This window comes from Borostomias antarcticus, assembly GCF_949987555.1.
Source record: "Borostomias antarcticus genome assembly, contig: scaffold_344, whole genome shotgun sequence".
NCBI classification, from domain to species: domain Eukaryota; kingdom Metazoa; phylum Chordata; class Actinopteri; order Stomiiformes; family Stomiidae; genus Borostomias; species Borostomias antarcticus.
The window spans coordinates 32,395-58,441 of NW_028175958.1; the positions used below are offsets into that span (position 1 = coordinate 32,395).

Below are 26,047 nucleotides of genomic sequence, written 5' to 3' on the forward strand. Positions count from 1 at the left end.
GTTTTTTTTATTTTTTTTTTATTGCGAGTTGATTTTAAAGAGGGATGAATGGAGAAACACTCTGCAAAGTGTTTATTTTGGGGGGTGACCTTTATTAACCCTTGTTCCAGGCGGGCTCCCCTTGGGGGGGGGCGCTCCGACGCTAGATTAACCCTTCCCCGCCGGGGGGGGAAGGGGGGGGGGGGCTAGACTGCACCCCATCACACGGGGGCAGGAAGCAGGGGGTGACAGTCAGATTGGACCCTGCCTCCACTCTCAACATCTGTCTCAGACTACAGCCCTCACACACACACTTTCTCTGAGACCTCCACTAATCCCCCTTCACACACACACACACGCACACGCACGCACGCACGCACACGCACACAGTCTCTTTCTCTCTCTCTCTCTCTCTCTCTCTCTTTCTTTCTCACTCACACACGCACAACCCCCCCCCCCCCCCCCCACACACACACACACACACTTCATGAACACACACACTTACAGCAGAGATTTGTTCAGAGCCAGAGGGTCAGTGGCGCTCAAGTGAAATATCACAGATGGACTTTGAAATATGAAATGAAACACTATGAAATATCACAGATGAAATATCACAGCACTAGGAAATATCACAGATGGAATATCAGAGCTGATTTCCCTTTGTCAGTCAGGATGTGTGTGTGTGTGTGTGTGTGTGTGTGTGTGTGTGTGTGTGCGTGTGTGTTTTTGTGTGTGTCACTCTCCCCATTGACACGCTGTAGCCGATCGCCCGAGGACATTGTCTTAGTCAATCCCACACGAGTGCCTCTCTCACCATCAGTCAGTCCCTCCCTGCCACACGCAGCCCTCCACAGGTTACCACGCACCCAGCCCCCCCCCCCTCACTCCTCCCTCCTCCTCCCTCCCCCTCTCCTCGCCCCTCCTCCCCCTCTCCCCCTCTTCCCCCTCTCCCCCATCCCCCCCCCCTCTCTCCAGTCAGGCCCAGCAGACTGGGGATGAGAGTGTGTGTGTGTGTGTGTGTGTGTGTGTGTGTGTGTGTGTGTGGTGTGTGGTGGCGCAGCCCCCTTTGATGTGCTGGTGTGTAATAGTAGCCGGGGTTCCGGAGTGACGCGGCCGGGCTGGTGATTGTGAGGGCACACGAGGGCCCGGGCGCCGGGGCCACGCTGCAGAGCCCCTGTCAGGACGCGTTAGACGGGCCTGTGATCTGCTCCCGGCCTGGCTTCGCTGCTCTGGGTGTCTGTGTGTGTGTGCGTGTGTGCGTGTGTGCGTGTGTGTGTGTGAGCCCAGGCCGTTCTCTGATCCCCGGTCCCTCTCTGCTCAGCAGGTCCAGGGTCACATGCCTCCGCTCATGATCCCCATCTTCCCCCACGACCAGCGCACCATGGCCGCCGCCGCCGCCGCCCAGCAGGGCTTCCTGTTCCCCCAGGGGCTCTCCTACAAGCCAGGTAGGACCTCCCCTTCTCCTTCAGTCCCCCTCTCTACCTCTCTCTCTCTCTCTCTCTCTCTCACCCCTCTCTCTCACCCCCTCTCTCTCAACCCTCTCTCTCTCATCCCTCTCTCTTTCTCTCACCCCCCTCTCTCTCTCTCAACCCTCTCTCTCTCATCCCTCTCTCTCTCTTCTCTCTCTCATCCCTCTCTCTCTCTCACCCCCCTCTCTCTCTCTCAACCCTCTCTCTCTCATCCCTCTCTCTCTCTTCTCTCTCTCAACCCTCTCTCTCTCTCCCTCTCCCTCTCTCTGTCCTACTGTGTTGTTATGATATAGGACAATATTGACTGGTTATCACAACACACTTAACCCATTCTGAAGTCCACATAGCAACACCATCAAATAAAGCACTAGTGCTCCCTCCTCAAGCTGAAAGACAGATACAGCAGCCTTGAGACAAGGCAGTGATCCTGCCTGTCTGTCTGTCTACCTGTCTGTCTGTCTACCTGTCTGTCTGCCTGCCTTGCGGAACAATAGATGTGGGTAGCAGAGTGAAGGAATGTAAACAGTGCCTCTGACTACTCACCATCCAGGAATCTGCTTGAGTGAGATACAGTAACACAATACTGTACGCTGCACGTACCTAGCACACTAAAACAGCACATATACTGTATCATTAGAGGATTTGCTAAGATTATATATATATACACACACATATATACACTTAATAGCATACGTTTAAGGGTAAAGATTATTCTTAGACATAGCATCTGAAAACCAACACCACTAAAACGTTAATGAGAAGATGTTGGGTGTTGGTGAAGATGTTGGGTGTTGGTGTCTGCGGGGTGAACATCCATTCCCCCGCTCGAGGTGCGTCTCTTCTGGCCTGTATCAGCACGTCTCTCCCTTTGTCTGCGTCTGGGAGAGAACGGGAGCCTTAGTGGCTCCACACGCAAGCATTCCGAATCCAAAAACAGATTTGTCGGGCAATTGCTACAACATGTTCATTGACTCCCTGCCAGGGCACTAACCCTTAGCCCTCATCCGCTCCCCCTGCCAGGGCACTAAACCTTAGCACTCATCCGCTCCCCCTGCTCTGTCAGAATTAAATATGTAACACTCTGGGCTTCTGTAATTAAATAGTAAATCAGATCCCTGCCATGGAGCACTCCCAGTCACTCAGCACACTCATTTGGCCTGGCTTGGCCTGGTCTGGTCTGGCCTGGTCTGGTCTGGCCTGGCCTGGCCTGGCCTGGTCTGGTCTGGTCTAGTCTGGTCCTGTCTGGTCTGGTCTGGTCTGGCCTGGTCTGGTCTGGTCTGGTCTGGTCTGGTCTGGTCTGGTCTAGTCTGGCTTGGCCTGGTCTGGTCTGGTCTAGTCTAGTCTGGTCCTGTCTGGTCTGGTCTGGTCTGGTCTGGCCTGGTCTGGTCTGGTCTGGCTTGGCCTGGTCTGGTCTGGTCTAGTCTGGTCCTGTCTGGTCTGGTCTGGTCTGGTCTGGTCTGGTCTGGTCCTGTCTGGTCTGGTCTGGTCTGGTCTGGTCTGGTCTGGTCTGGTCTGGTCCTGTCTGGTCGGGTCTGATCTAGCCTGGTAGGTTCTGGCCTGGCCTGGTCTGGTCTGGTCTGGTCTGGTCTGGTTTGGTTTGGTCTGATCTAGCCTGGTCTGTTCTGGTCTGGTCTGGTCTGGTCTGGTTTGGTCTGATCTGGTTTGGTCTGATCTAGCCTGGTCTGGTCTGGTCTGGTCTGGTCTGGTCTGGTCTGGTCTGGTCTGGTCTGGTCCTGTCTGGTCTGGCCTGGCCTGGCCTGGCCTGGCCTGGCCTGGTCTGGTCTGGTCTGGCCTGGCCTGGCCTGGTCTGGTCTGGTCTGGTCTGGTCTGGTCTGGTTTGGTTTGGTTTGGTCTGATCTAGCCTGGTCTGTTCTGGTCTGGTCTGGTTTGGTCTGATCTGGTTTGGTCTGATCTAGCCTGGTCTGGTCTGGTCTGGTCTGGTCTGGTCTGGTCTGGTCTGGTCTGGTCTGGTCTGGTTTGGTCTGATCTGGTTTGGTCTGATCTAGCCTGGTCTGGTCTGGTCTGGTCTGGTCTGGTCTGGTCTGGTTTGGTCTGATCTAGCCTGGTCTGGTCTGGTCTGGTCTAGCCTGGTCTGGTCTGGTCTGGTCTAGCCTGGTCTGATCTAGCCTGGTCTGGTCTGGTCTGGTCTGGTCTGGTCTGGTCTGGTCTAGCCTGGTCCCTCGCTGGGCTGTGCTCTGATAGTGACCATTGGCATGGATCTGGTGCAGGCAAAACTGAAAACACAAGGACTTTCATCATGACCTGCCCCTCACCGCCGGCACAGCCGAGGAACACACCGTTCTGTACGACTAGACCTGTGGACAGGATGACAGGCGGGAGGAAGAGGAGGAAGAGGAGGAAGAGGCTTGGCTCCCAGCAGGAATCCGCCAGCGGTACAGAGCAGGACAGGCCCGCTCCGCCTGCTTATCCTGGACGCTCCTACGGATACAGCTTTTGTTAGCGCCCTGTCAAAACACTGGAACAACACAACACACGAGCGCGACGCCACTCCGGAGCCAAGCCGAGAGAGAGAGAGAGAGAGAGAGAGGGGGAGAGAGAGAGAGAGAGAAAGAGAGAGAGAGAGAGAGGGAGAGAGAGAGAAAGAGAGAGAGGGAGGGAGAGAGCTCATTTGGCAGCCGGGCAGGTGAGGAGCGGAGCTTTAACGGGGTGTGGCGCGGTACCGTTGGTAGCGCGGCTAATAAATTAACTCTAAAAGAAAGTCAGCTATTTTGGAACTACGGAGCCATGACAGGTTGAACAAAGCGCCCCGGGGGGATTCCTTAGCGAGTGTGATTTCTCCGCTCTACACGTTTGACAGGGCAAAACGTTTTAGTTGAGATAACAGGAGTTATTATGGGGCCCTGACCAGGGGCCCGCCTTGTGTACGGCTACTGAATTATTCATGAGCCCATTACCAAATAGTAAAACGACTCCTATAGTCAACAGAATTACCTTAAAACCACTATTATAACGCATCCCCCAACACAATATAGCCGAGTGTACGCTCTTATGGGCAGCCTGTTAGCGCTGAGACTGCAGCTGTGTCCATCGTCCATGAAGACCCTGAGAGTGGCCAAGTGTTCGCTTCCACGCTGCGGCGCACTAATCTGATGTCATCATTACGAGACCCCCGCTTATGACCCTGACCCCGCCGCGCCGCCACGGCGACGGGGCTGTTGGCGGCGCGGGCGGAGCCCCGGTGTCAGACTGTGCTCAATGGTCCAGCGCAGCGCGGAGATGGCGGAGACGCAGGTCATCCTTTAAACAAATAGACCCGCTGACACACACACACACACACAGACCCCCCTCCAGGCGGTATACACATCCTCACGGGCCGTAATGGGCCTGGAGAATGAGTCCATGGTCGTTAGGTCCCGATGCAACAGTGTGACTTCCTCATGGACGTCATGCTGTAATGGCCGCCGGTGGACACGGCAGCGCTGTTCTGTTGGACACGCTGGGGAGCCGGACAGATGACCGCTGGTCCGGCCGGCCGGGGGGGGATCGGCACGTGGACCTTTGTGTTTGGGCTGTCAGGGTCCAGATACCTGAGTGACCAGCTGACCTGGTGTGATGGAGGAGGACCGATGGTTCGACCGCACACACACACACACACACCCCTATACAAACAGTATTACCAGCAGTGAGACCAGCTGTGAAACAAGCAGTGAGACCAGCTATGAGACCAGTGGTGAGACCAGCAGTGAGACTAGCAGTGAGACCAGCCGAGGGACCAGCAGTGAGACCAGCAGTGAGACCAGCCATGAGACCAGCCATGAGACCAGCCATGAGACCAGCAGTGAGACCAGCCATGAGACTAGCAATGAGACCAGCAGTGAGACCAGCAGTGAGACCAGCCGAGCCCGGACAAGACAGCGGCACCCCTTCCACCCCGCTTCCCTTTCAGCTCACTGACACCAGCCTGGCGCCGGGCCCAGTCTCTCCACAGACCCCCAGAACCCCCCCAGAACCCCCCCAGCCCAGTCTCTCCACAGACCCCCAGAACCCCCCCAGCCCAGTCTCTCCACAGACCCCCAGAACCCCCCCGGCCCGGCCTCTCCAGAGACCCCCAGAACCCCCCCGGCCCGGCCTCTCCACCGACCCCCAGAACCCCCCCGGCCCAGTCTCTCCACAGACCCCCAGAACCCCCCCGGCCCGGCCTCTCCAGAGACCCCCAGAACCCCCCCGGCCCAGCCTCTCCACAGACCCCCAGAACCCCCCCGGCCCACACGCCCAGCGCCCTGTCACTGTCCTCACTTGGCACCTGACCCCCCACACCCCCACCCCAACGCACCACAGGGATGACAGCACCTGACCCCCAACACCCCCACCCAGACACAGGGATGACAGCACCTGACCCCCAACACCCCCACCCAGACACAGGGATGACAGCACCTGACCCCCCACACCCCCACCCAGACACAGGGATGACGGGGGGGGGGGGGGGAGAGATAGGAAGGGGGGACATTGGGTTGGCTGCAACGGCCCTCAGCTCTCCCTCCTCCTCTTCTCCTCTCCTCCTCTCTTCTCCTCCTCCTCTCTTCTCCTCCTCCTCCTCCTCTCCTCCTTTCTTCTCCTCCTCTCCTCTTCTCTTCTTCTCCTCCTCCTCCTCTCCTCTCCTCCTCTCTTCTCCTCCTCTCCTCTTCTCTTCCCCTCGTCTCCTCTCCTCCTCGTCTCCTCCTCTCCTCTCCTCTCCTCCTCGTCTCCTCCTCTCCTCTCCTCGTCTCCTCTCCTCCTCATCTCCTCTCCTCCTCTCCTCTCCTCCTCCTCCTCCTCCCCTCCCTCTCTCCCACAGCACATTTTCAAACCCCTCCAGTCGTGTGATTTTATTTGCCCCTGGCCTTAAATGGGGATTGAATTTCCCTGGCTGTATCACAATGTGCTGCGCTGTACAAGATTGGCGAGTGGGGCCGGGGGGGGGGGGGTGGGGGGGTGGGGGTGAAGGGGCGGGAGTGAGGTATATACATTCACCCTCGTGCCTGTGGCTTTAATGGCTCCATACGTTTGTGAGGAGAAGTGACAAGCTGAAGTGGCGTCTGAACCGGGGCCAATTGCCCCCCCCCTTCCCCCACCCACCCACCCACCCCCGCGTGCTTCCCCGTATACATGCTTCAGTCAACCCCCCCGCCCCCCACCCCCTAACCCCAACCCACCCCCCTGCCCCCCCACCCCCCCTGCGACTCAGCCAGCCGGTCAGCTAGAGAGCACTTCCCCGCTCGGTCTCACCGGGGCCGTTCTGTCCGTCGCTCCCCACGGCGGGGCAGAGTGTGTGAGAGCCCCTCGTGCAGAATTACACACTCAACATACCCCCCCCCCTCCCCACCCTCGACATCAATCATACCCCCCACCCCCTCGCTCCGACACGCTCCCCCTTGTTACATACATGTCAGTCAAACTCCCTGACAGCTAGCCAAGCATTTCGACAGCTCTACTTAAAAGGTAATTCATACATAGTTGATACACTGCGATAAGGCGATAAGAATGTATTTGTTAGCCGTGTTATTGTAACTGCCTGCTTGTTCCGACCGGTTCGAGTACAAGTGCTCCCTCGGCGCTGCCAAGGCTACCAGCGCGGCGGGGGAACAATGGGGCTCCCGACGCCGGGGGAGGGGCAAGCCCACAGAGGCACGGACACGCCCCCCCGCCCCCCCCCCCCGCGGTCGTAAACAGTCTCCCGAGATGTTCGGGCGCGCACACACGCGCGCTCACACACGCACGCACTCGAAACAACAACTCCTAAACTTGCCAACTCTCCTTGTGTGTGTTGGTTTTAGTCATTCCTAGGGAGCAGGCAGGGGGGGTGGGTGGAGGTGGTTGGGGGTGGGGGGGGGGGTGTTGATATGGTACTGTACTGTGTGTGTGTGTACGTTCCTCAGTAATCCTGCTGCAGTCGGGGGCCGGCTGAGTCTTTTGTTGGTGCAGATGTTTGGGCCCGGAGCCGAGGGGCCCTGCCTGCCAGCATTCGGCCCTGGCTGCGGTAGCAGGAGGAGGAAGAGGAGGAGGAGGAGGAGAAGGAGGAGGCAGTGCCGGTCCCTAGGGACCGTGTTGGCGCTTGTCTGTGCGCTCACTCATTGTCTCAACCTGTGTGCATTGTCCCCCCTCCCCTCCCTCCCCCTCTCCCCCTCCCTCCCTCCCCCTGACAGGTGATAACTACCCGTTGCAGTTCATTCCATCCTCCATGGCGGCCGCGGCGGCGTCGGGGATCAGCCCCCTCCAGCTCCAGGTAGGCGCCACCACACGAGAACGAGAGAGCGAGCGCTGGTGGGCGATGGCGGCGGCCGTGCACTATGTGTATGCTAAGTGACGAGCCGCGCGCTAAATGAAGGCGGAGGCAGCTTATCAGCGGACACGTGCTCTTTAGCCCGCTTTATAGAGGACTTGACCCCGCACGCCCGCCGGAGAGCGGCGGTATCGGGGATAGCGGTTATTAGAGGGGATGGAACAGTTATTAGAGGGGATGAGCATCACGGCAGGTAGCTCTAATCGCTCCTCTGGGAACAAGCACTCGCACAGGACACTTTTTATTGTACGAGGGAAGGATATTAACTTTTTAGTCTGAAAGGATATCTTAATCCGCTGTGATGTTCCGGTGTAGCGTGGTGTTCACCTGCTCTACGGGCGCGTGTGTGTGTGTGTCTGAGATAAAGAGAGAGAGAGAGAGAGAGAGAGAAGGGAAAGTGAGAAATCAAAGTGGGAGTGTGATCTTACAGTGTGTGCAGACGGAGGCGTCTAGAAGGGGTAGGAGTCACGCTCGGGGCAGACGGTGTGTGTAGAAGGGGGAGGAGTCACGCTCAGGGCAGACAGAGAGCATGCTGGGACAGACTCCAAGCCCTGCAGGCACCTCCTGGAGCGATCTCACAGCTTTACTCCTCTCTCTCTCTCTCTCTCTCTCTTTCTCTCTCTCCCACTTCTCTCTCTCCCTCTCTCTCTCTCTCCCCTCTCTCTCTCTCTTTCCCTTCTCTCTCTCTCTCTCTCCCACTTCTCTCTCTCCCCCTCTCTCTCTCTCTTTCCCTTCTCTCTCCCTCTCTCTCTCTCTCTCTCTCCCCCTTCTCTCTCTCTCCCTCTCTCTCTCCCCCTCTCTCTCTACCTCCCCCCACCCTTTCTCTCTCCCTCTCTTCCTCTGTTTTTCTGTCCCATTCTTTCTCTCTCTCTCTGGCTCTCTCTCTCTCTCTCTGGCTCTCTCTCTCTCTCTGTCTCTCTCTCTCTCTCTTGACGGCTGAACCCAGGTCAGATGCTAACCTGAGGCAGTAATGTTTAATATAGATAATTATCTGCGTTCCATCCGCCAAGGCGTTACTATTATAATCACCACCATTATCCAGGCCCTCTCTAAGCCATAGCATGTTGTTTACACATTGACAATATGTATTCCATTGCATGCTTCCACTGGCCTGTGTTTAGCTTGTCATTCATTTGCAATGCAGGCTGGGTATTGGAGGCTGAACTCTGTGCACTGTTGCACTGACGGCATTACGTATATGTACGTTATGAGAGGGAAGTATGTAAACATAAATGCTCTTCCTTCACTTGAAACAAAAAGGGAAAAGAGAGAGGAAGGAGAGAGAGAGAGAGAGAGAGAGAGAGAGAGAGAGAGAGATGGCAACAGCTATACCAGAGCAGTGGCCTTGGTTGTTTAGCCAACAGCAGTGATAGGCTGCTGATACCAATTAGATATGAGGCTTTCTGATAGAGAGAGAGAGAGAGAGAAGGGGGGGGTGTCTCAGTACTTTTTCTCTTTTCATACAGTTGCCCCTCAGAATTGATGTCTCTTAGTATTAATGGGGCTTAGCAAGTCCTAACAATGCATGTCTTGCAGCTGGAGCTGGGGGGCGGGGCCTGCTGGGGGGCGGGGCCACATCACCTGGCATGGGAGCAGTCAGCTGCACGGGGAAGGTGTGGGACGGGTCTGAGCATGTTCAGGGTGTGTGCGTGTGAAGGCTGTGTGCGTGTGCGTGTGTGTGTGTGTTTGTGTTTGTGTTACTGCACAGTAGTTGTGCATTCATACTGTACATTCATGTGTGTACTTTATATTTGAGAGAGAGAGATGTAATGTTTACATCTTATTGTTTCTGTTATTTGGTTTTCATTCTTATTATTCTTTTTTCACTTGCTTTGGCAATGTAAACATGTGTTTCCTGTTTCATTCCTTTGAGGGGAAAGAGAGAGAGAGCAAGAGAGAAAGTGACAGAGAGAGAGAGAGGGAGAGAGAGTGACAGAGAGAGAGAGAGAGGGAGAGAGAGAGAGAGAGCGAGAGAGGGAGAGAGAGAGCGAGAGAGACAGAGAGAGAGCGAGAGAGAGAGTGACAGGTGAAAGTACTAGTGCTGTGTCTATTTGTGCTGCTCTCTGTGTGTGTAGTGGTGAAGGAGCCTCAGTATGGAGTGATGTCCTAACCCCGGCCCACTGGCCTCCTCTATTTATAGGGGACTAGGTCAGACAGGACCGTCATATATCCGGCGCTCAGGATGAGGAGAGGAGAGCAGAGAAGGGGCGAAGGGCTCCAGTCATTAATTCGGATAATGTATTTAACCCTGGGAATGGACCAAAAACAGAGTCTCCGAGACCATGACTTGGCTGACCTTTACTGAACACAGTAAACAAAAAGATGTGTATTCCCATTAATTGAAGTCAGCCTCAGATTCAGGCCTGCTTCTCTGGCTGCTATTTACCCTGCGTAGAGACTCTCCTTAAAACAGCAAGGCTAGACAAATATGCCCTTTCCTCTCCGGCTGGGATCAACAAGCCCTGCGACTGCCACCTCTCCTTCTACAAAGGGCTGGGAGGCAAGATGATTAAAACCCAATATCAAACCGGAGACGGAGAAATATGAAGTTCACTCCACTCCCCCGTGTCACGGGGATAACGACGTTGGCCGCCATCTTTCCTCGGCCTAGCGGCGAATCGGGCCCCGAGACGCCGAGCGCACAGCGGGAGAACTCTGTGTGTGTGTGTGTGTGTGTGTGTGTGTGTGTGTGTGTGTGTGTGTGTGTGTGTGTGTGAGTGTGTGTGTGAGTGTGTGTGCGTGTGACCCGCTGAAGTCACGTCAAGACAACAAGGCGAGGCGGACAAGGCCCTCTTGTTGTAAACAGGAACACGGAGCTACTGAGAGGAGGTGTGTAATTCTGTGGTGAGATGAGAGATGAGGAGACACTTTGTCCAGCAGTTAGCGCAGCCATGCAGTTAGCACAGCCATGCAGTTAGCGCAGCCATGCAGTTAGCACAGCCATGCAGTTAGCGCAGCCATGCAGTTAGCGCAGCAATGCAGTTGATGCAGCCATGCAGTTAGCGCAGCAATGCAGTTAGCGCAGCCATGCAGTTAGCACAGCGATGCAGTTAGCACAGCCATGCAGTTAGGGCAGCCATGCAGTAAGCACAGCCATGCAGTTAGCACAGCCATGCAGTTAGCACAGCGTTGCAGTTAGCGCAGCCATGCAGTTATCAAAGCGATGCAGTTAGCGCAGCCATCCAGTTAGCGCAGCCATGCAGTTAGCGCAGCCATGTAGTTAGCGCAGCCATGTAGTTAGCGCAGCCATGCAGTTAGCACAGCCATGCAGCGGCGCTCTGGCTCTGGCTGTGTCTACGGGCTCTGGTGACAGAACACAGCACATCTGACGCTCCAGAGATAAACCCTGTCCTTTTGTTCAGGCCATTTTTCAGCCTCTCCTTGCCTGGCAGGCTGGTTGGCTGGCTGGCTTGCTGATTGGCTGGCTGGTTGGCTGGCTGGCTGGCTGGTTGGCTGGCTGGTTGGCTGGCTGGCTTGCTGATTGGCTGGCTGGTTGGCTAGCTGGCTGGCTGATTGGCTGGCTATATGGCGGGCTGGTTGGCTGGCTGATTAGCTGGTTGGCTTGCTGATTGGCTGGCTGGTTGGCTGATTGGCTGGCTCTTATTGTAAATGCTAATATTCTAAACCAAGCCGCTGTGTCAATACAGTAACGGCTGTGGTGAGTACTATGTGGAGGTAGCAGGAATGAGGAGACGTGTGTGTGTGTGTGTGTGTGTGTGTGTGTGTGTGTGTGTGTGTGTGTGTGTGTGCGTGCGTGTATCTTCCGTAATGATCATATCACTGAGTTTGGTTTTCACACACCACTAGACAGGTAGCTGGACTCAGCGACCCCCACTTACCTGTACCCCGCCCCCCTAAACTTCCCGTGCTGAGAGCCCCACCACACACACACACAGCTCCCCTGCAAGGGATTGGCTGGCCATGCCTCCGTAATTAAAATATCTCTCCCTGTCAGCATCCTGGCAAGGTATAATTTTCCCCAATTTACTCAGTTTAGATTGTGAAATATATGAACCTTAAAAAATTGTCTTATTGGAGGAATTAATTCCCACAATGCAGCAGCGGTAATGTGCTCAGCCACCCAGCCGGCGAGGCTCGCCGCTCTGTCAGTCTTAATGCCGGCGCCGAAGCCTCTCACCGTCTCCTCTGTCATAACAGTCTGATCCAGGGACAGGGATCCACCCCCCCTTTCTCCACTCCAGAGGAAAAAAAGCCAACCTTGTAACAAAGGCTTAAAGCTGATGGATGTGAATGAATCACGGAGCCTGCGTTCTTGATTGTTGGGGAGTGTAATTTGCTCGTCAATACAGGACCGTCCGTTCGCGGCCACCTGTGGTGCTTCTGGGTGGCTAGCTGGGTCACACAAGGTTGGCTGGCTGACTGACTGCCTAACTGACTGACTAGCTGGCTTGCTGACTGACTGGCTGACTGACTGGCTAACTGACTGACTAGCTGGCTTGCTGACTGACTGGCTGACTGACTGGCTAACTGACTGACTAGCTGGCTGGCTGACTGACTGACTGACTAGCTTGCTGGCTAACTGGCTGGCTGGCTAACTGACTGACTAGCTGGCTAACTAGCTAGCTGACTGGCTGGCTGGCTAACTGATTGACTAGCTGGCTGGCTGGCTAACTGACTGACTAGCTGGCTGGCTGGCTAACTGGCTAGCTGGCTAACTGGCTGGCTGACTAGCTGGCTGACTGACTGGCTGACTGACTGGCTGGCTAACTGGCTGGCTGGCTGGCTGGCTAACTAGTTGGCTGTCTGACTAACTGACTAGCTAGCTGACTGGCTGATTGGCTGAGAGGCTGGCTGGCTGGCTGGCTGTCACCAGGCATCGGTATACAACAGGGCAATTTCCCGGGTGTTTCCCTGACAGATTGGCCGTGGTCCCGGGGTCTCAGGAGAGGAGGGGTGGAAACCGCGCCTCCATCGGCGTGCCCCTCTTCATTAGGGTGCTGGGATGAGCCCAGAACGGCCCGGAAACAAAGGCTCTGTCGCCGACTGTCCCTCTCTGATTACAACTGGCACCTCTCACCTCTCACAGGCAATTGTGCTCAGATTGTACCCAGAATGCACCCCCACCTCCTCGCTACATTCAATTGAATTGTAATACAAGACTGGGAATTTCCCTAATCCCACAAAATAATTCTCCATTTATTTGGCACTTTGTTTGCTGTTGTTTGTACACTATCCCCCTCGCATCAATTACACCAAGTGGAAAACAATTTCCTTCAGGCCGACGCGAGCCTGACATATTATGTCTGCCCTCCTCTTACCGGCTTGATAAACAGGGAGAGGGGGACTTTGATACAGGCCTGCTCGCTATCATTGGAAGCAGACTTTGAGGCTTATGCCGTTTTAGAGAAAGCATCATCGGATAAAGCAGAACATCTGTGTCCTCTCCATCCCGGCTCGGAGTTAGAACTAAATAAATAGAGCCCTCTGCTTTCGCTCAGTCAAATCCCCCCCCCCCTCCTCGCTCTACCTCTCTCTGTCCCTCGTTCCCATCTATATCTCCCATCTATCTCTCCCCCTCTCTCTCTCTCCTGCTCTGTGTACTACCCTCTCCTGCCTCCTCGTGTCTTTTGTCCCCCCCCCGGTCCGCGTGTCACTCTCGCTCCTTTTCTTCCCAGAAGCCCGCGCTCCCTCCCCCCGTCATGTCCGTCAGCTTTCAGGTTTCGGACGTTAAATTGCTTGAGTGGCGACTACGGACTGCAATTACCGTCCGTCACCGTGGAAACGGCGTCGCTCACTCCGGGGGGGGGGGGGGGGCTGGAGGAAGCGGGGAACCTGTCCCGACGCTCCAGAGATCAACGCCGTCGCGGAGATCTTAAGTGGCGGGCGGGGCGTGGCGGGGGGGGGGGGTCAGGTGGACTGAAGGGGCCCCTCTGTGTCTGAGGCAGGCTGGAGTGACAGGGAAAACACTTCACTCGGCGGCGTCGAACCCGGTATTTATCTTTTGTTTCCGGACGCGAACGCCGCCTGACCGTGACGCACAGTGGCGGAGGAACCGGGCCCACCGCCGCCGCCGCCAAGTGAAGCACTTTTGACTTTCAGTTCAGAAGAGAGAGAGAGAGGGGGAGAGACGGAGGGAGGGAGAGAGAGAGAGAGCGAGAGAGAGAGAGAGAGAGAGAGAGAGAGAGGAGGGGGGTTGGAAGACGGAGAGGAACAGACAGAGGTAGCAGCTGTTTCTGCGTTTGCGAAGAGAGGATTCTGGTCTTTGAAGGTAACCCAGTGCGGAGCGGTGCTGCTGTTGGCCGCGTGCGCGGAGCCAGCTAATGGGCTGGCGAGGCGAGCAGCTGGACGGACGCCGTAGAGAACAGAGGGACAGATGGACAGATAGTGTTGATAATACAGGGAGCAGCGCCCGGCGTCGGGGGCCTGACTGATAGCTGGAGGCTCGGGGCCTGCCCAACGCGCGCAGCGCTAGCCAGGCTGTGCGTCCGTGTGTGCGCGCGTGTTTGTGTGTAACCAAAGCAGAAGGAGAGGGAGAGCCTGCTTAGAAAAAAGAAAGGAAGAGAGAGGGAGAGAGGGAGAGGAGGAGGGAGGGCTAGATGGGAGCAGGTTGTTTGCCAGCGGAAGAGACAGATGTTGGGCCATACTGGAAAGCATCGCCGCAATGCACCAGGGCGCCTGTCCTCCCCCCCCTCCCCACCCCTTCCCCCCTCCCCCCCCTGACATCTGGGCCTAGCCCGGGTCAGCCTGCCGGGCCGCCCTGGGCAATGAGCCTGTACAAGCCTTGTGGCAAACCGGGCTGGCGCAGCCCCGCCTCTCTAAACGGCGCCGAGCGCTGGAGCGGACATGAGGGCGTTAATCGTGCTCCAGCGCCGCCTGCTCAGCACGGGCGAGACAGAGGTGACTGAGACTGAGCACGCGGGGGGAGGGGGGGGGGTTTGGAGGGTAGATGTCCTATCTAACGAAAACCACTGCCTCGCTGACCCTATATTAGCAAAGCCAACGGTAGCAAACCTCTCACAACCTAGGTTATCATTTCCGTTAATTTTGTAGGAGATAGGTGTTTGATTTGCCGGCCTGATTCCGACGCCGCGTTCCCCCCTGACATCTGGCGCTGGGCTATGGCCCCGCCCCTCTCCTTAAGAACAAACAAGATGGCGGAGTTTGTTTTTCTCCCTCCCGGCTCCGCCCCCCAAGCCTGCCTGATATCAGCGGAACTCTCAAGCTGTTGTTTTTGTCGTTCCATCTTCAGAAGTAGAAAAGAGGGAAGCTGTCAGGAGCGCCAGAGTGAACACAGCCTGCGCAGCGCGCGGCCAATCAGCTGTCGGAGAGTCGGCGGCCCGAGAGGGCGGACGACTCGGTGTCCAGAACGACACAGTAACGGGCAAAGGATAACATTGAACCGCAGTGACATTTCGACGTGGCTCTGCTGTCGTCGTATCTGTGAGAGAGGGGAGCCGAGCGGGGGGGAGGGGGGGGGGTGCCGTGCTGGGATGTCCGGCCCCGCCGGAGGGAGGGTGTAATCTCGCCAGAATGTTGTCGCAGGCAGAAAAGCGAAGGTGTGGGTTTAACCCCGCGTGCCCCCCCGGAGTCCTGGCTTTTAATGACCAGAGGCTAACAGGCTGACCTCTGACCTCGGCCTGGCCCGCGCTTCAGGAATCCATGCTGCTGAGATGGGCTCTGCTCAGCTGGGACAGAGGTGGAGGGTCACAGGAAAGGTTTCTGTGTGTGTGTGTGTGTGTGTGTGTGTGTGTGTGTGTGTGTGTGTGTGTGTGTGTGTGTGTGTGTGTGTGTGAGGGGGGGGAGAGAGAGAGAGAGTGTTTTTCTGTGTCAGTGTGCATGCATGTGTGGGAGAGAGAGAATGAGTGATTTTCTATGTGTGTGAGTGTGTGTGTGTGTGTGTGTGTGTGTGTGTGTGTGTGTGTGTGAGAGAAGGGTTCTATGTGTGTGTATGTGTGTGTGAGGGGGGGTCTACGTGTGTGTGTGTGTGAGGGGGGATCTGTGTGTGTGTGTGTGTGTGTGTGTGTGTGTGTGTGTGTGTGTGTGTGTGAGGAGGGGTCTATGTGTGTGTCTCCGGTGGGTTTCTGCGTGTCAGAGTTTTCTTCAGAGGACACAGAAGCTTACTTTCCGGTGTTTCCCTGTGTGGCAGAAACAGCAGCGCCCCCCAGAGAGGCCGGTATGGCGGACGGTGGCCCTGCAGGGACACACAGGACCATCTGCGGTTGCGGCAGTTTACTCTCTCCGCGGTGTGACGCCACCTCAGGCTTAGCGGAGCATCTCAGCGCCCGAGAGCGCAGTTTGTTTTCCGGGCCGACCACCATGAGTGGATGAGGGCAGATGAGAGAGAGAAAGGAGGAGGAGGAGGAGGGAGGAGGAGAAGAGGGAGGAGGAGGAGGAGGGAGGGGGAGGAGGAGGGAGGGAGGATGAGGAGGAGGAGGGAGGAGGAGAAGGAGGGAGGAGGAGGAGGAGGGAGGAAGAGAAGGAAGGAGGAGGAGGCGGGAGGAGGTGGGGGAGGAGGAGGAGGACGAGGAGGAAGAGGGAGGAAGAGAAGGAAGGAGGAAGAGGAGGGAGGAGGAGGGGGAGGAGGAGGAGAGAGGTGGGGGAGGAGGGGGACGAGGAGGGGGAGGAGAGGGAGGAGGAGGAAGAGGGGGAGGAGGAGGAGAGAGGTGGGGGTGGAGTCTGGACTGACCGCGGTCCCGACCCACTGCGTGTCTGCGTGGTCCTGGGGGCACCGAGCCAGCCCGCCCCCCCCCCACACACACACACACACACACACCCAGTCCCAGACGCACCGTTGACTTTCAGGCTGACCCTCATTACAGCGGCCTCCTTCTGCCGCCTCGCCCCGCCAAGATGGCTGTGTGTGGGGGGGCCTGTGGGGAGAGGCCTCTGTGAGGCCGGCAGATGTCCTCGAGTCGTGGGACTGAAACATGTGTCCTGGCGCAGGCCGGGCGTGCCGTCACACCGGCCGGCCAGAAGCTGTCTCCTCCGTGATCCCTGCCTCCTCCTCTACTCCCTGTCTCCTCTCCTCCTGGTCTCTCTTCTCCTCCTGGTCTCTCCTCTCCTCCCTCCCTGCCTCCCTCCCTCACCTGTTCTACCCATCTGGCTAGCAGCCGAGACGCGTCGCCTACGCCTGTCTTTGAGGGGAGTGAGCCCATGCCTGTTTAACGGAGGTGTGTGCGCGTGTGTGTGTGTTTTCCGTGCGTGTGTGTGTGTGTGTGTCTGTGTGTGTTGTCACACTGTTCTCCCGATTGTATTTATTGTGTTTGAGCTCCCGGAGGTTCTCAGTGTCCAGGCGCCTCCCTCAGCCCCTCCCCCTGTGGCTGTGACCTGCTAATCAGGCCTCACAAAAGCCTGCCTGCCTCTAATTTGAAGCAAAGCCCAATTATGCTGTTTTTCCAGAACAATAAAGTTCTTCCTACTCAAGGTCAGCAGCTTCGCCCATCCACTGCTCTGCTAACAAACATCTGTGTAACAGACCGCACTTCCACCACCTCCTCTGAAGCCCGCATAGGGCCTAGAGCCATGGAGGACGGTCACACACACACGCGCACACACACACACACACACACGCGTGCGCACAAGAACGCACAACCGCAGGCAACAAATGTCACCACAACTTTAAGTGCTCAAACGCAACTCCACAGTGACAGTATTAGGGACATACAGTAGAGGGTCAAAAATAGTCGCGGCCGCGTTCCTGTGTCCGTTCCTCCGGGAGACAAAAGGCTGTTTGTGAGTTGGGTGGGGGCAGCAGGGGGGTGGGGGCAGCGCTATCATTGTGGGAACATAATCAGTCTGTCATTTCCGCTGCCCATGTGCTGTTGTTCGCCCTCGGGTCCCCGGGAAGAATGGCCCTTTTGTGCGGAGCTTATGTGCCAGCGATAAAGTTTCTTACGGGAGAGCATACATGTTTATGTCTGGAGATACGTGCGCGGACACAAAGCGCTTTGTTGGGCTTTTTCGGACCGCGTCAGCAGGGGCCTGGGGAGGGCGGGGAGGGCGGGGCTCTTGGGGCGGTGGGGACCCAGGCAGCGAGAGAGAACCTGGCCTGTCTGAGTGAGGCCCGGTCCAGCCGCACCAGGAAATGAGACGGCCGTGTTGATTGGTGGTATGAACAGGAGCGGCCTTCTCCCTCAACGGGACCGTCTGATCGAATAACATGGAGGAGAGAGAGAGAGAGAGAGAGAGAGAGAGAGAGAGAGAGAGAGAGAGAGAGGTGGGGGGAGAGAGAGAGAGAGAGAGAGGGTGGGGGGAGAGAGAGAGAGGGGGGGGGGGAGAGAGGGAGGGAGAGGGAGAGAAGAGAGAGGGAGAGAGAGGGAGAGAAAGAGGGAGAGAGAGAAGAGAGGGGAAAGAAAGAGAGAGAGGGAGAGAGAGAAGAGAGGGCGAGAGAGAAGAGAGGGGAGAGAAAGAGAGGGAGAGAGAGAGGGAGAGAGAGAGAGGGAGAAGAGAGTGAGGGAGAGAAAGAGAGGGATAGAGAGAGGGAGAGAGAGAGAGGGAGAGAAGAGAGAGAGGGAGAGAGAGTTGGAGAGAGGTATAGAGAGACGGAGAGAAAGAAAAAGAGAGAGAGAGAGAGGGGTGGAACTCCAGACAGCTGTGGAGTGTTGTTCTGTTTCAGGGCTGAAGGCACACAGCCAGCCAGGCTAGGAGGGAGCTTCTGACTAACAGGCAGGACACAGAAGCTAATTTAACGGCATTAATGTTACCTGATGATCAATACTGGTCTGAGGAAGCCTGTCATGGGGTCTGGAGAAGGGCATCTCAATCCCGACCACACTGTTACACTAGACCACTACAAAACTAAAAAGCTCTTGGGCTTAGAGTCTAGGCTTTATCGTCAAAAATCACGTTCTTTCTGCAGCGTTTGGGAGACTGTGGAAAGCTTGTTCATTTGGTATCCATATACACCATATACCTCATCCTTTTACACTGGGGTGCTTGGAGTTTGTGTACTTTTAGCTGCTCTGCTACCGTTTATCTAAGACGTGATCCGTGTCTCACCCCAATACCCGACCAATGTGAAGTGTGGTTTACAATGTCTTAAAAATAAATTTAAAAAAAGCTTTTAAACGCCAGTATCAGTGTCGCCAAGCGACCTTCAGAGTGCGTGCCAGACAAGCGACCATCAGAGCGCGTGCCAGACAAGCAGCCCGCGTCTAGAATGTCTCTCAGAGCGCAGCCCCTCCACGAGGGATTGTCACCGAGCGAGCGCTCCGGGCGATGGCCGGCCAAACCGCACACCGTGTGGAAGCCGCCGCCGCCGCCGGTCTGCTAGCCGCTGACTTAACGTCAAACGAAACGAGGCCGATGACGTCAGCGCTCTTAGAGCGGAGCGAGGGGCCTTAATAATGTTTCATGTCTGGTGTGAAGGCGGTCCAACCGGGTGTGGGTTTTCTGACGGCTGCTCTGGACGCCGTAGCGGCAGCTCAGGTGTCTGTGTGGGGACGCCCCCCCCCCCCCCACGCTGGGTAGAAAGAAAATCACAGACCCCCGAGCCGACTACTGTACGCTCAGTCTGACAGAAAGTGTCCCTGTGCGAGTGGAAAAAGCCCGGCCTGGCCCAGCCCGGCCCGACGCTGAATGAAAGCCATCTCTTTGTGGTCACTCAGCCACTGTCTCTCCTACCAGGACCCAAGCCTTTGAAGCATAGTTAAGACCTTCGATGGAGACTCTCTGCCAACTGTGGAGACGAGGGAAGATGTGATCGACTGAGAGGAGGAGAGAGAGAGAGAGAGAGGGAGAGAGAGGAATAAAGACAGAGGAAAGGAGAGAGAAAAACCTTTGGATGATGGGATGGTTCTGGCTGGTGGTCTGGTTCTAGATGGTGGGGTGGTTCTGGCTGGTTCTTGCTCTTGGGGTGGTTCTAGACGGTGGGGTGGTTCTGGCTGGTTCTAGACGACGGGGTGGTTCTGGCTGGTTCTAGATGGTGGGCTGGTTCTGGCTCTTAAGGTGTTTCTGGCTGGTGGGGTGGTTCTGGATGGTGGGCTGATTCTGGCTGGTTCTAGACGGTGGGGTGGTTCTGGCTGTTTCTAGATGGTGGGCTGGTTCTGGATGGTGGGCTGGTTCTAGACCGTGGGGTGGTTCTGTCTGGTTCTGGCTCTTGGGGTGGTTCTGGCTGGTGGGATGGTTCTGGATGGTGGGCTGGTTCTGGCTGGTTCTAGACGATGGGGTGGTTCTGGATGGTTCTGGCTGGCGGGCTGGTTCTGGATGTTAAGGCCATGTGGGTTTTGTCCTCCTCTCCTCCCAGCAACTGTACGCGGCCCAGATTGCCAGCATGCAGGTCTCTCCCGGCGCCAAGATGCCCCAGCTCCCCCAGGGCCCCAACGCAGGCGGGCCCCTCTCCCCCTCCGCCCTGAAGAATGACAAGAGATCCTCCAGCCCTCTCATCCAAGTCAAGGTACGTTCTCTACCCCATCACCTCATCCCTCCGTACCTCCATCCCTCTACCTCTCCATCCCTCCCTCCCTCCCTCCCTCCCTCCCTCCCTCCCTCCATCCTTCTATCCCTCCATCCATCCCTCCCTCCCTCCCTCCATCCTTCTATCCTTCCCTCCCTCCATCCCTCTACCCCTCCATCCATACATCTCTCCCTCCCTCCCTCCATCCCTCCACCCTCCCTCCTCCTCCCAGCCCGATTGAGGGGTGCTGGGCCCGTGTGGATGAGGTGGTATTGGCCCGGTGGTCCTGCTCCAGCCCGGTGCTCAGTGCTACTGCTAACGCTGGGCCCATCAATCTGCGGCCTTTTAACAAGGCCCTCTCTCCCTCCCAACCAGAACTCTGTGGACACGGTTGCTATGGCTATGGGCACTCCGAGCGAGCGCTTTGTGGAACACATGGTTTCTGATCACAAAGAACAGCACAGTTGTTTTTTTTTCTCTCTCTCTCTCTCCTTTTGACATTCACTGGGATGGAACAAAACCATTACAGCCGAGAGAGACATCAGTCTTATGCAAATGCAAAAAAACAAAACAAAAAGAATTAAAAAAAATAAATAAAAAAAGAGGCAAAAGTGAGGGGTAGGAAAGAATTGATGACTCTTGTCTGGTAAATAAATGCCGTGGAGGAGGTTTGTGTCTGGTGAATAAACGCTGTGGAGGAGGTTTGTGCTGCTGTGTGGCACTGATCCACTAGTGCTCGGCGTGGAGCAGAGGGCAGATACATCATCCTCTCTCACCACGGCCCTAATCAAAAACACACGGCCATTTGGAAAAGTTTAGTTTAATATCACAATAGAGCAGGCACATAAATCATGTCATTAACCGGGCTGTGGAGCTCTCTGGTATTCTCTTCACTTGGCTCCGTTGCCTGTTCCCCCTCTCTCCAGCTCACCCCCCCCACACGCAAGCGCACGCACACACACATGCATGAACACACACACGCAACCCCCCCCCCCCCCCACACACACGCAAGCGCACGCACACACACATGCATGAACACACACACGCCTGACCACAGTCTCCTGAGGTCTTAACCACTGGCCGGTATCAAGCTGTCTCCCTCACACAATGACTTTATAGGACCTATGTCAGCATCAGTTTGCAAGCTCGTAGCTAGCTCATAGCAGTTTATAAGCTTGTAGCTAGGTCATATTGGTTTGTAAGCTTGTAGCTAGGTCATATTGGTTTGTAAGCTTGTAGCTAGCTCATAGCGGTTTGTAAGCTCGTAGCTAGTTCATAGCGGTTTATAAGCTTGTAGCTAGCTCATAGCGGCTTGTAAGCTCACAGCTAGCTCATAGCGGTTTGTAAGCTCGTAGCTAGCTCATAGCAGTTTGTAAGCTTGTAGCTAGCTCATAGCGGCTTCTAAGCTCATAGCTACTGTAGCACATAGCAGGCTCATAGCGCAGAAGTTACATACCGCAGCTTTAAAAATCCCCCTCGGGGATCAATAAAGTCCTATTTACCTACCTACCTACCTTAGACCAGGATCACTGACACCAAGCACACATGCCTTCTCTATTAAGCACACAGCTCACACTTAAGTTATTTAACACACTCTTAAAAAAACCAAAAGACTGAATGTATACTGCTTAGAACGAAATCTAAATACAAAGTAAATAAGTCAGTGCGATCCCATCTGTATCTGTACTCAGAATGAAACTGCCGCTAGTTGTGTTTGTCGACTTTCAGCTTGACTGCATGACAGACTGTAATTGGCAGAGCAGTAAGAAGCCCAGAGGCAGTCTGGACCATATGTTTGGACAAGGAGACACTTGGGCTTTGAAAAAGACTGTTAACCATAGTGAGCAGGCTAGTCCTCCACTGAGACTCCACTACAGAGAGAGAGAGATGAAGAGGAGCAGACCTATATCTGACCCTCAACAGCCATGTATGTGTGTGCAACAACTACAGTATGCTACTATCCATTGAGTCAGTCTGTCAGTTGGCCAGTCAGTCTGTTAGTCATGCAGTCAGTCTGGCAGCCAGCCAGCCAGTCAGCCAGCCAGCCAATCATCAGTCAGTCAGTCAGTCAGTCAGCCAGTCAGCCAGTCTGTCAGTCAGTCAGCCGGTCAGCCAGCCAGCTGGTAAGTCTCTGGAGAGATAGAACTCTGGTGAACTCCCACAGTGATACCCTCACTGAGGTATCTGCACCGAATCCACCCAGAAAATGCGCTGAAACACCGAAAAATTAAAACCCTCAACACCGTTCCGAGATATGTGTCCTCCTGTGACTCAACACTGCAGAGGAACTACGGCTAAACCTCTACTTCGCGTTATTCTATCATATTATACAACGGAGGATACGACGATCATGTGAAACAAATGATAACAGCAGAATGTGCAAATGAAGAGGGAAATGGGGAAAACAAGTTAATGAATTAGATAAGGCATACGACATCTGATGAGCCTAACAGCTGCCTATGATCACAGCCACCTTGGTTATCTGCTCATTATTCATTCTTTAAACTAGAAAGGAGAGCGAGAGAGAGAGGAGAGGGAGGGAGGGAGAACAGATGAAGATGTAGGGAGAATCTGCTTTAATTAGTGTGAACAAAGGCTCGGGGCAACTGTGAGGAGAGCTGGCATGGCACGGCGCCAGGAGGAAGAATGGATGAGGCGAGGGAGAGCGAGAGGAGGAAGAGGAGGGAGAGGAGGGGATGGGGGCCGGGGGGGGGGGGGGGGGGGGTGGAGATGAGAGGAGAGGAGTGGAGAAGGGAGGAAGGAGCGAGGGAGGAGGAAGAGAGGAGAGGAGAGGTCAGACAGGAGCTCTAGTAATTAGCCGGGAGCAGAGCCGCCTCCTGTCATCTGTGGGCCCAGAGACCCTCCAGCAGGAGGGGCGGCCATTCACATCTGTCTCCTCTCTACCCCCCCCTCTCCTCCATCCCCCCATCCCTCCCCTTCCCCCCGTCACAGGAGGAGGGAACGCAGCCTCTCAACCTGTCGGCCCGGCCCAAGACAGCTGAGCCAGTCAAGTCCCCCACGTCCCCCTCACACAGTCTGTTCCCCGGCAGCAAGACCAGCCCCGGCAGCCTGGGAGGCAAGGGCGGCCTGCCCAGCCCACTAGGCGGAGGCCTGGGTCGCGGCTCCTCTCTGGGTAAGGCCGGTCTGCGCACATCCTGGGACTTATCCATCACACACACTCACTCAGTACCCACAACACTGACCTACGCACATCCTGGGACTTGTCCATCACACACACTCACTCAGTACTACACTGACCTGGGAACATCCTGGTTCTTATCTACCACAGACACTCACTCAGTACTTAGAACACTGATGCTGACTCCAGTTCAGTTGAGTTTGTTTATTCATCCACGTAGATGAAGTGAAACACAAACAATGGCTAAAAAAACAAAAGTGCCAAAGTGCCAAATGAAAGACAAAAGGTGAGGTTGGAAGCCAAAGAGAGCTTACATGAAAACCCTAATGGAATTAGCTGGGGTCTTAACTACATCACACGCACCTGTATGTATGAATTAGTACATATTGTACAGTGATTCATCTGACTCTTCAGGAAGTGACCACAGCAGTGATCAAATACTTGTTTAAGATTATTGAGGATTACTCAAGATTAAAGAAGCGCTCTTTGTTCTTCAAACGCACGCAATAACGCATAGCAGCTGCTTTTGTTAGTTTAATTTTCCATGTTTAAAGAAAGGGAGTTTGACATACTATATCTTTCACACTGTCAAGGTCTAGCAGAGGCTTCAAACAACGTGACCCTTCACAACACTGGTCAGACCGTAATCTGGATTAAACAAAAGTTAATGACAATATATCCCCGTGTCTACGGAACTGTTGACTCTATTGCAACTCTTAATCTCCCCTGGATCACACGTTTAATACCACAGAGTCTCAACCTGCGGATGTTGAAACACGTTATTTGTTTTTAAGAGTTCTTGTGTTTCGCCTTCCCCTCTGAAGTGAGGCGTTTCTAGCCAGCCTCAGTAGCTGTTATTAGAGGCAGTCTTTCATTACAGTGGAGCTGCCTGCGTTTCCGCTGAAGCCTCCCGTCTGTTTGTTTGTTGAATTTGGGTGTTTTTTAACTGCTATCCCAGCTCACCTCAGACCCGGATCTTAATTACACAAAGAGGGCGACACCGATAGACTCAGACTAACTGCCTGAAGCAGCCACACACATGCTGCGTGCCACACACACACACACACACGCGCGCATACTGTACACACACACACACAGGCATGCATACTGTACACTTACATACACACGCAGACTGTACACACACACACACACGCAGACTGTACACACACACTATACACACTTACACAAACACACACACACACACACACACACACACACACACACACATAGAAAAAGGAGAGGAGGACCTCCCACAAGGCTTGGCCCTGTACATTAGGTAGATGAACACCTGTAATTGGGATTACAATTCCATTACGTGCGTGCGTGTCTTCGTGTGCAAGGTCACATGGCCACGCGTGCGTCTGCTTCTTCGTCTCTCTCTCCTCCCATGTTCTAACGGAGTGTGTGTGTTCTCTGGGGTCAGACATCCTGTCCAGTCTGAACTCCACGGCGCTGTTCGGCGACCAGGACGCAGTGATGAAGGCCATCCAGGAGGCGAGGAAGATGAGGGAGCAGATCCAGCGAGAGCAGCTGCAGCATCAGCAGCAGGGCATGGAGGCCAAGCTGTCAGCACTCAGCAGCATGGGCATTAACAACTGCAGGGCCGACAAGGTTAGACACACACACACACACACACAAATACACACACACACACATACACACAAATACACACACACACACACAAATACACACACATACAAATACACACACGCACGCGCACACACACACACACACACACACGTGCACACACACACAAATGTACACATGCAAACGCATGCAAACAGACACATGCACGTGCACACACACACACACACACACACACACACACACACACACACGGACACACATACTGTACTGTACACACTTCATCCAATTAATGTCTAATTCTCCCTTTATCCCTCAAAATGATTAATCTCTGTAATTCTCTCTAATTCTCTCTTTCTCTTTCTCATTTCCTCTCTATAGAATCCTCTGTATTCTCTCTTCTCTAATTCTGTAAGTTATTTTCTTTTTTTACAACACACACACACACATTTATTCAATATCTATGTCTTTGATTCAGACGATGCAAGTGGGTTTCTATTCACTGCCTTTTCGCCGCACCCTGTGTGAGTTATTCGTTTGAGTTATTAGTTTGCAGGCCAAAAACAAAACTAGTTAAGAAAACTGGACGTCTGGTTCTGTTTTACAAATAATTCTTAAAATGAATGGTAGCCATTAATCAGTATCCAGGGGGTGCTTTTGATTGGCATTGGCATGGTGGACAGGGTGTGTGTGCGTGCGTGCGTGTGTGTGTGTGTGTGTGAGAGAGAGAGAGAGAGAGAGAGAGCGAGGACATGGTGTTGCCCGGTGCGGGTTAGCCCTGTGATGTCTCTGCCCAATTAAAGCAAGAGACGTGGCCTTTTCTGTCCCCCGACATGGGGTGCGCACACACACACACACACACACACACACACTCCCAGGGATCCCCTTTAAAAATATCTTCAATCGATGAGTCAATCAAGGAGAGAGAAAAAAAACAACCACCTCGTCGTCGTCCCTTCAGCCTGGCGCCATGGTGCCAGTTGGCCTTGAGGACCAGGCAGGAACTAGGAGACAAGGTTCATTAATATTTCACCATCTCACACTTTCAACCAATAGCCTTAACTAGGTCAGTGTACATGTAAAGAAGTCAATAAGTATCTATTTAAAATACCGCCTTAATTCAGTATTAGGAATTTAGGAGGAGGCGTGGTCAGTGGCGTCGCAGGCTCAGCGCTCTGAAGCTCAGACGGCCGTGTGTGGAACGGCGAGGGCCGGTTCTCCGTTGAGAGACGTTCTGTGTT

The 26,047-nt window shown here is 54.8% G+C and overlaps 1 protein-coding gene across 1 annotated transcript in view; it reads left to right on the forward strand.

The window, feature by feature from the left end:
• Positions 1-25,217, forward strand: part of LOC311328981 (transcription factor SOX-6-like) — a gene marked incomplete at both ends in the record, with an annotated part of 57,397 nt that extends 32,180 nt beyond the window's left edge. Inside the window, 6 exon segments of the mRNA XM_084462870.1 lie at positions 1,304-1,424; positions 7,592-7,671; positions 19,934-20,083; positions 23,036-23,216; positions 24,646-24,833; positions 25,188-25,217. Of these exon segments, the coding sequence (XP_084318996.1) occupies positions 1,304-1,424; positions 7,592-7,671; positions 19,934-20,083; positions 23,036-23,216; positions 24,646-24,833; positions 25,188-25,217 (750 nt within the window).
• Positions 25,218-26,047: the final 830 nt, after the last annotated feature.